The 9,865-nt window shown below is 60.9% G+C and overlaps 3 protein-coding genes across 3 annotated transcripts; 2 read left to right on the top strand and 1 right to left on the bottom strand.

The window, feature by feature from the left end:
- Window positions 1-1,998: 1,998 nt before the first annotated feature.
- Window positions 1,999-4,492, top strand: PLICBS_008338 (uncharacterized protein; the record flags this gene model as incomplete). Its single annotated transcript, XM_018324146.2, has 3 exons — window positions 1,999-2,257; window positions 2,306-4,291; window positions 4,344-4,492. The coding sequence occupies 3 exons, from the start codon at window positions 1,999-2,001 to the stop codon at window positions 4,490-4,492; spliced, it is 2,394 nt and encodes a 797-aa protein (XP_018177325.2).
- A 554-nt stretch (window positions 4,493-5,046) lies between these two features.
- PLICBS_008337 (uncharacterized protein) lies at window positions 5,047-6,439 on the bottom strand (the record flags this gene model as incomplete). The annotated part of the gene is made up of 2 exons (XM_018324147.2): window positions 5,047-5,938; window positions 6,003-6,439. The coding sequence occupies 2 exons, from the start codon at window positions 6,437-6,439 to the stop codon at window positions 5,047-5,049; spliced, it is 1,329 nt and encodes a 442-aa protein (XP_018177326.1).
- A 1,826-nt stretch (window positions 6,440-8,265) lies between these two features.
- PLICBS_008336 (uncharacterized protein) lies at window positions 8,266-9,861 on the top strand (the record flags this gene model as incomplete). The annotated part of the gene is made up of 1 exon (XM_018324148.2): window positions 8,266-9,861. One exon carries the CDS (start codon window positions 8,266-8,268, stop codon window positions 9,859-9,861), a length of 1,596 nt encoding a protein of 531 aa, XP_018177327.1.
- Window positions 9,862-9,865: the final 4 nt, after the last annotated feature.

Below are 9,865 nucleotides of genomic sequence, written 5' to 3'. Positions count from 1 at the left end.
CAGTCGTCTGCCTTGTTCGGGCTCTCTGCAGCGCGAGACGACACGGGAGGCGGCGGCAGTGGCAACGGGCTGGTGCTGTCATGTTGACGTTACAGTACGACAGATGCTGAGAGGGGCGGATCCGTCCAGTCCAGCCAGCCCTCCATTTCATCGTGAAAATCTCGACACGGCAGGAACTCCGACCGCTGCGCGTACCCAGTACATCGTACATCGTGCCTGCCCCCGAGAAATGCAATGGCCACGTGATGGACAGTAATGAACAAAGACACTCGTAATCCGTCCTGCGGTATCTCATGTCCCCCCTCATCATTCTCTTCTAATCGCGACGACGGACTCTGTCGCCGCCGCAGCGCAACTCACAAGCCGCCAAACCGAGAGCCGCAACCTGCTGCAGAGTGCAGACCGAGGAGTGGAACCCGTCGGGCGGATCTACGGGCGCCCCGTTTCAGCGCGCCAGCAGCCCAGCAGCTGCCAGCCCAGGCCGCCCATCCCGCAGACCAGACCAGTCACGGCCGCCACATTAGGCTGCATTACGCTTCTGGACGGGCACCCTTCCCATTCCCTTCGGTGCTCTGGCCCGTGCCAACGGAGCGTCGCCCTCCGCGGCGCCTGACAGCTCCACCACTGCCGGCCGTCCACGCGCGACAAACAGCCGAGAGGTCCCCTTCGCCCGAAGCGCGCTCTGCCCCCAACTTCCGCCGCAGCCCTGCCCTGGCCTGCCTGGTATCCGCCCACGCCCGCCGTCCCGAAGTGACGAAGCCTCCAGCTGCCCCCCCGGCGATGCGATCGATACAGTACATTAGTACCTGCTCTAGGTAGCGAACCACACGTCTTACGTACATACAACGTTGCGGCCGCCCTTCGTCAGCCTCCTGCTGTCCAACCGTCTTCCTCTTGGGCACGTGTGAGTGCGCGACCTCTTGGTGACCCCCATGTCGCACCCATGACCGGTGGGCTTCCGTCTGTATCTGTCACAGGCTTGTCCGCGTTAGCACATGTACGAGGTACCACGCGACGAGTCGTCGCACACTGCACCACAGCACATGCGAAGCCACCTCTCGGATCAGCCGCTCACTGACTGCCTCTTCCGTACAGTTCACCGCGCTGCGTCGTCTCCCTCCCGTCGATATCCCAAGCGTCGTCTGATACGCACCACGGTAGCGCCCGTGTCGCGCCGTCGCCAAGGGTGAGTCCAAGCGGCATATGTATTTCCCTCGCTGTGTTCGGCCACTCCATCAGAGTCGTGTCCCCGGCTTTCTCGTTGCCCCTCCCCCACAGCAGCGGCTATTTGCTCAAGTCATATTGACTTTCGGGCCTCCGGAGGAGGACCCAAGCGAGCATCTCCCCATGGGCCGTCTCCCGCCTCCCCTAGCCCACGCACCCCAGTCCCCGTCCACATCTGCCCAGCTCCCCACGAACGTCCTCCTCGATCCTGTTCCTGGGACGGCCCACAAGGGAGCACCAGATTACCCTTCCTCGTGCATCCACGGAATTCATCCACCAGATAACACCACCGGTACCCTGTGCCGTCCGGTTGCGGGGACTCCACTCTGCATCCCGTCCATTGCCGTGCCCGACAACTCTTATATCACCTACCTCCCGTCTCATCCTCCACCTCCCCTACCCTCACGTACTCGTGTTTCACTGTTCGATAATCCCGCAACTCAAGTTGAAGTTGCCTTACACACATACCCGGCCCACCGCGGTCCAACAAGCGAGTGTGATGCCAGCCTACTACCTCCAGGACTGCCACTACTTCTACCGCACCGCTCTGCGCGGTCTCAACATCAGCACCAGCGTCTCGCCACTCTACTACTAAAAGTTCACGGGTTCGCTGACAAGATGACCGCCAAAGTCCGAGTCTTCAGTCCTCCAAATTCTCTGGCAGCGAGGCTGGCAGAGCCTCCGGCCAACCCAGCTACGCCTCGAAGCGTCCCAGAGCCTCCAGCATCTGTCTCGTCGCGTCAGCCTCTGGAACTGTCATCGGCTTATACGAGAATGCCCATGGCTTCCTACAGCGCAAAAAAGGAGGGCGGCATCACCTTTGCCGCTCAAGATAAGCTACCTAAGCTCCCTATTCCTGAGCTCGAGGACACTTGCAAGAGATACTTGGAAGTCCTTGCACCACTTCAGGCGCCCCGCGAGCGGGCTGAGACGAGACATGCCGTTCAGGAGTTTCTCAAGCAGGACGGCCCTGATTTGCAAGAGAAGCTCAAGAAGTATGCCCATGGCAAGACGAGCTACATCGAGCAATTCTGTAAGTGGAACATTTTGCAGGCCCTCCTGACTTGGCTAATGTTGGCAGGGTATGACTCGTATCTCAACTTCGACAACCCAGTGGTTCTCAACTTGAACCCCTTCTTCCTTCTCGAAGATGATCCTACCCCAGCGAGAAACAACCAAGTCACTCGCGCGGCTTCACTGGTCGTGTCCGCCCTCGACTTCATCCGAGCAGTCCGAAAAGAGGAGCTTCCTCCCGACATGTTCAAGGGCACCCCGCTTTGCATGTACCAGTTCTCTCGCTTATTTGGCACTGCGAGAGTGCCGACCGAGAATGGCTGTCAGATTGTACAGGACCCCCAGTCGACGCACATCGCGGTCATGTGCCATGGCCAGATATACTGGTTCGATGTCCTGGACGACAACTCCGACGTCATCATGACCGAAAAGGACATTGCCGTCAACCTTCAGACAATCACCGAGGATGCCGCTCAAATACCCATCCAGGAAGCTGCGAAAGGTGCTCTTGGCGTCCTGAGCACGGAGAACCGCAAGGTGTGGTCAGGCCTCAGAGACGTCCTGACGAAGGACCCTGGCTCAAACAACGCCGACTGTCTCAACATCGTGGACTCCGCTCTTTTCGTACTTTGCCTTGACTACACGGAGCCTCCCAACGTCGCAGCGCTGTGCCAGAACATGCTGTGTGGCACAAGCGAAGTGAAGAACGGCGTTCAGATTGGTACCTGCACCAACCGCTGGTACGACAAGATGCAAATCATTGTCTGCAAGAACGGCAGCGCGGGTATCAACTTTGAGCACACCGGTGTGGATGGCCACACCGTGCTCCGGTTCGCCAGCGACGTTTACACGGATACGATCCTCCGCTTCGCTCGCTCCATCAACGGCCAAGCGCCAACACTATGGGCATCAACGAGCCCCGATCCATCCAAGAGAGACCCCGAAAGCTTCGGGGATGTCAACACCACACCGCGAAAGCTGGAGTGGGACATGATTCCGGAGTTGAGCATAGCCGTCCGCTTCGCCGAGACGAGGCTTGCCGATTTGATCGAGCAGAACGAGTTCCAGTGTCTTGATTTCGGGTACTACGGCAAGAATTTCATCACGTCAATGGGATTCTCACCCGATGCATTTGTGCAGATGGCATTCCAGGCCGCATACTATGGACTGTACGGCCGAGTCGAATGCACTTATGAGCCGGCCATGACCAAGGTGTACTTGCACGGCCGTACCGAGGCTGTTCGGACCGTAACAAGCGACTCCGTTGACTTTGTCCAAACGTTTTGGGCAGACAACCCGCTCGAGCAGAAGATCGAGGCGCTTAAGCATGCGTGCCAGAAGCACGTCAACCGAACGAAAGAATGCGCCAAGGCTCAAGGTTGCGACCGGCACCTGTACGCCCTGTTCTGCGTCTGGCAGAAGTATGTCGACGACGAGATGGGCAGCGGCATGAGCAGCTTCGGCCAGTCCAGCCCGGTCGATGGATACTCACCTGTGGGCAGCGCTGAAAAGGACTCGTGCATCTCGTCGCTGGACAGCATTGAAATAGGACGCAGCAGAGAGCGAGGCGACAGCACGAACTCGCGATCACGGGACAGTCATCCTCTGCCATTCATATTCGCGGACTCTGGCTGGGACAAGCTGAATACCACGGTTTTGTCGACATCAAACTGCGGCAACCCGTCACTCAGGCACTTTGGTTTCGGTCCGACCTCAGGCGACGGTTTCGGTATTGGGTACATCATTAAGGATGATTCCATCTCTATTTGTGTTTCGAGCAAGCATCGCCAGACGAAGCGCTTCGTGGACGCACTCGAGAGCTATCTCCTAGAGATTCGACGGATTCTCCGAATCACGAATCGCAAATCCTCAACGGCCAAGACCAGCCGGGCGCGTGAGGCAGAGGAGTCCAGACCCAAGCCCGTCGGCCGATTCAAGTCACGCGGCCGGCTCGTCACCGGCCTCGAGACGGTGAGGACGCCGCGTTCCCAAGACGGGTCGTCCCTCGCGGAGGAGAGCACGACGGCCAGTGATGACGATGAGCTTGGCGGATGTAAGTTTCCAATAACCCAGAGCTATTTATCTATGCTAACGTGCGTCCCCAGACGGCTTCTTCGACGCGGGCATGTTGCGTCAGGCACTCAAGGCACGGGATCCGGCGGCGGACACGAGCGAGACCAAGGCATCCGAGCGGGCAGCGGTGCAGGCCCGACGGAGGGATGTGGGCAAGAAGCTTCGCTTGACGACGGAATGATGATGAGCGTGTTGTATGAATCATATTTTACGGGCCTTGGACGCCATGATGGATATGTATGTATGTTGGAGATCTATCGACATAGCCAAGTTCGGTTATTTTGGATTGCAATAGAATGTTCAAACCAGGTGCTTTACTCTGAACGTGCAACTCCAAGTAGATATATAAGGCTTGAGTGTTACTGGCAATCAACATTCTTATATAAAACGGGTGTGATCGTGTCGAACCTGTTCGCAACGAGGATAATATTCGCGGCATAGGTATTGAGAAGGGGGTTCCAAAGCCATAGTGGCCGAGATATTGATCCAAATACTTTTTATATGTCATGAGTAATTAATCCCTATACGCCGCGTCGGGCTATCCCGCAAGTGACCTTTCTAAACCCAACGCCAGACCTCACAATGCATACAACATGGCATAAGAATACACCCCCGATAGAATCAAGGTCCGTCGCCGCGGATCCATGAGTTCCTTTTCGGGCCCCAACACATCGAACCAGAGGAGTTGGTTCCGCCCAGCTCATCCCAGCCCAGCCCAGCCCAGCTCAGCTCAGCTCAGCTCAGCTCGTGCATCTGGCCGCGGTGGTTCTCCGACGTCTGTGCGGGAGCCTCGTGGATGACGGGCTGCTGCGGCTGGAAACCGTGCGGCGGCTGTTGCGGCTGCTGCTGGCCCGGGACAGGAGCCGGGTAGCTCCCGCCCCATTGGGGCACGCCTGGACTCGTGCTGTTGGTCCGCGGGTCGGTCATGTGCGTCATGTGCGACCCTGTAGGAGACGTCGGGTTGAGGGACGGATCGGCGGCGGGATAGTATGCTCCTGGCGGCGGCGGTGTGTTCTGCGGGTATTGCTGGTTGGGAGAGGGATAGCCCTGGACGGGAGGAGGGTAGTTGGGGTTGTAGTACGACGTGTGCGGGCCGGGCTGCTGCTGCTGGACCATGTTGGGCGGCACGCTGGGCTGCTGCACGGGAGACTGGTCCATAGGCGGGCTCGCCGTCTTGCCAGCGTCGGCTTGCTTCTTGTTGCGCCGCAGGCAGAAGAAGGCAATGATACCGGCAATGCCAATCGCAGCGACACCACCGACGACACCACCGACGATGGCACCCACGGGGGTTTTCTTGCCTCCGCCTCCGCCTCCGCTGTTGCCCTTGTCGCTGCCATCGCTATCGCTGGAGCCGCTGGTGCTGGTGGTGGCAGCCGTTGACGAGGTTTTAGACGGGGTCCCAGAAGGCGTAGGGTTGCCAATATCGCTGTTGCCCGTCTGCTTCGTGTTGAGAAGTGAAGTGGACGAGCCGGTCTGCGTGATTGTAAAGTAGGACCGGCTGCTGGTCTGCCCGCTGAAGGTCGTGAAGGCCCGGTTGACCACAGAGTCGCTGAGGGCGGCACACCAGTAGTCTGTGATGCCGCCGGCGAATGCGATGGTGTTGCAGAACTTGCTCGCAGAGTTTGTGCTTGTTTTGTTGTTAGTCGCAAAGAGGGTCTGGGCAACAGTGAAGAGTGAGCAGCAGCGCATACCACTTGAGAACAAGAGTGTCCTGGGCGCAGGCGTCGCCGCACTTGCTAGATGTAAAGATGTCGTTGTAGTCCATGCATCCGAATCGGAAGTTGGAGCCCCCGTCGTTGTAGCACATGACGAGGCCGGAGTGAGTCGGCTGTGAAAAGACGAGGCCGCACGTCGCGCTGGGGCCGCAGGTGTAGGCCCAGCTGGCGTTGCCGGAGATGTAGCCGCAAGTGTTGTCGGGCGCCACGGCCATGGTCAACTTATACGACGTCGAGTCCTGGCGACGCAGCAGCTCGTGCATGCTGGGGGGCACGGTAGGCTTGGGTGACATGCCGTCCGCGGGCAGGACAACCGAGCGTGTAGCTTGGGGCACCCTCGCGACGAGGCGAGCGTCGACGGCTGTCGAGCTGCATATGGCCGCCAGAGCGGCGACCAGTTGGGAGACCTTCATGGCTTCGTGACTTATAAGCGACAACGAAGAGCCCACTGGAAAGACGTGACAGATGAGGCTACCGAAACAGGCGAGACAGGGAGAAAAAAGAGAAAGGACGAAGAAACGAGCGATTCTGCAATCCTCTTCTTCAGACCGGGGGGAAGAGACAAGGCGGCTGAGAGATGTTTTATTGCGCGAGCCACCATGAACGGTCACCCCCCGGTCCCCACGCGCCGGCGGGACCTCATCGTCGCAACTCCAGCATCTGGACCATCCCATGCAGCCCTGGGCTAGCGCCTCGGGTGTCAAGGATGGGCATTGGCCACGATGGAGCGCGAAGTTGAATTGAGTCGTGACGGGAGGCATCAGCCGCCAATGGACGGCGGTGGAGGAGCGAGCGTGGCTTGCAGGAGCTGAATTTAAACGGGTCCCGACAACCGTCTCGCCCCGAGTGCCCTGCCGGGCCAGGCAGATCTGCCTGCGTCTGTGGGAAGAAATCAGCCTTCCGCCAGGGGAGCCGCTTGACGTGGCTGCTGCTTGACAAGGGATTGTTGCAGCAGGGTCTCGTGTTGCCGTGTTGCAACAGCAGCATCGTCGCGTCGCGACTACCCGGCTTTGCGATGTTCGCCCAGGAGATGGCCGTATCTCGTACGAAATACGCAAGTACGTATGAGATTCCCCTCTTTCCACCCTCAACGTTACTGTCGAATGACCTTCCTATCCTGCTGGTGACAGGAGGGCGTGGTGAACCGAACTGCACTCGCACCCAGACGGGACAGGAGGAGGAGAAATCTGCGTCTGCTCGTGGAGCTTCCTTCCAACCGTCGTATTCGATACGGCACCACTGGCGGATCTGCGCGTCTTGCTGGTGCTTTCGGCCGTCAACGGGCACCCTGTTCGTGGCTCGTGCACATTTGGCGTAGTGGCGTCGCATCCTCATTTTGCGCCGCCGCCGCCGCCGCCGCCGCCGCCGGCATGGCAACGAGCCCTACCCGCGCCCGTACGTTTGGCGCCACGGCAGAAGTTTGGCGTCCTGCTCCCCCTGGCAGTGAGTGGGTGAACGGGCCCCATCCCCCTGTCGAGCCTCTGTCTTGTCTTCATACCTAGCTCGGCTGGCAAGGCAAGCAAGCCACCCGAGACATGGCGTGGGAGTTGAAGACGGCGAAACCGGAAGAAGGGTGCGTCTTTGGACGAGTGCCGGGACTGGCAAAACGCAGGTCGGGAGTCGGGTCAATTTGGGGTAAGCACGGAGCTGCTAGAGGCCTGGTGTAAAAGCGGGTTGGGCAGTACCAGACACGAACGTGTGGGTGGGGAGGGGTTGTCGTGGGGGAGCGAGATTGAGTGGCAGGAGTCGTCACGTGGGTTGGCGATGCTTGGGACGCGATCTGGCGCGGTGCGACTCCAGCTGCAGCCGTAGCCGCAGCCGCAGGGTAGCTGTTCAACGTCGGCCTCATTATCACGGCGCAGGCAGAGTACAATCCGAGGACGAATTAGCTTGGAGATAAGTTGCATCCATTTGTTGAATTTTTGAAGGTTCGCTTGGGAAGTATCATTTCAGAGGTCAGCGTCGTGCATTGGGTTGCGACTGTCGTTCTACAGGTGTTGGCCGGGGATTGGAAAGCTCCCATCCTCCTCGCCTCCCCTCATCGTCATCGACCTCACCTCCCGACAACGGCAACGGACACCGTGGTCCGCCTCTCCGGTCCGCCTCATCCGAACTCTCACATGACACAACCCGACATCGCCAATTCGCGTGTCCACTTCGAGATGCGATAGCAGTCCGCACACCAGACCACGCCCTCCTCTCTCGGTCCGCGTGCCGTCCCGTCCCGTTCCCACCCCCCATGACGGACCTGCTGCGCATCCTCCCGTCCTTCCGCGCCGCGCCCTTCTCCGCCCTCCTCCCGGCCATCGAGCAGCACGCACTCACCACCGCCGAGCTCCTTGCCCTGCACCCCGCCGATATCGCCAAGCAGACGCAGCTCCCGCTGCTGGACCTCAAGCGCCTCGTCGCCGCCATCCAGTCGTCGCTGGTCGACGACCTTGTCGCGGAGCCGCTGCTCGTGGGGTTGGACGCTGACGATGACGACACCGCCCAGCAGGACGCGGGGGATGTTGGTGACGGCGAGGAGAAGGAGAAGGGGGGTGACGGAGGGGGAGACGCCGCTCCGGAGGATGGCCGGGATGAGCCCGATGCAGACGCGGCAGAGCAGCAGGAGCAACTGCCACCGCCGCCGCAACGCCAGATGACGCCTTGCGACGTCCCGTGCGAAGCCATCAGCACCCTTGACGACGACCTCGACGCCGCGCTCGGCGGCGGCGTGCCCCTCGGCTGCATCACCGAGTTCGCTGGCGAGAGCGGCGCCGGCAAGACGCAGTTCCTCCTTTCCCTGTGCCTCGCCGTGCAGCTGCCGCCCCCGCGCGGCCTCGCCAAGCAGGCCCTCTACATTTCCACCGAGTCCGGCCTCGCCACACGCCGCCTCGCTCAGATGCTGGCCGCCAACCCGGCGCTCCTCCCCGGGGACGCCGACGACGATGCCGGCGCGGCGGCCCGCCGCCCCTCGCTCGACAACATCCTCAGTACCGTCACGCCCGACCTCGAGTCCCAGGACCACATCCTCGAGTACCAGGTCCCCGTCTTGCTGTCGCGTCACGACATTGGCCTCATCGTCGTGGATTCCGTCGCGGCAAACTACCGCGCCGAGTTTGAGCGCCAGGGCTCCCGCGGCTCTAACATGGCCGCCCGGAGCGCCGAGCTCGTTCGTCTCGGCGCACTGCTGCGCGACCTCGCCCGCAGACACAACCTCGCCGTCGTCGTCGCCAACCAGGTCGCCGATCGCTTCTCCTCGTCCCCTCTCTCGCCCGGCGCCATCCGCGGCCGCGTCCACTCCGCCAGCGTTACCAACGTCGCAGCAACCTCTCGAAGCACGCAGGACAGTCCCCTCGCGTCGCGGAGTAATAAAGGCCCCCCGTTTCCTCCCCTCGCCAGCACGCCCTCCTCCTCCGGCGCCGTGCCCTTCTCCTTCCCCGACGACGGCCCGCCGCCCGCGCCGCCCGCCCTGCGGCTCGACCACCAGCAGCGCTGGTTCACCGGCTGGGGCGACGATCCGTACTCGTCGCAGGCCCTCAAGACACCCAGCCTGGGCCTCGTCTGGTCCACCCAGATCTCGTGCCGTGTTGCACTCTTCAAGCGGCCCGTCTACGGCCGCCCGCGGAGAGTCGCGGCGCCCCTCCACGCCGACGACTACGACGACGGCGACGACGTGGCTTCGCGGGAGCCGACGCTCAAGGCTTGGAGGAGGTGGATGAAGGTCGTGTTCGCGCCGCACGTCGCGGCGTCAGGGCAGGGCATGGATGGAGCGACGGAGTTTGAAGTCAACATGGGCGGGCTCAAGTCCGTGAAGCCTAAAGCCAAGCTCAAAACTAAAGGCATGGGCTGACCCG

The sequence above is a fragment of the Purpureocillium lilacinum genome (genome assembly GCF_023168085.1).
Source record: "Purpureocillium lilacinum CBS 284.36 DNA, scaffold_6, whole genome shotgun sequence".
Classification (NCBI taxonomy): Eukaryota; Fungi; Ascomycota; class Sordariomycetes; order Hypocreales; family Ophiocordycipitaceae; genus Purpureocillium; species Purpureocillium lilacinum.
This window is presented reverse-complemented; position numbering and strand designations above follow the sequence as displayed.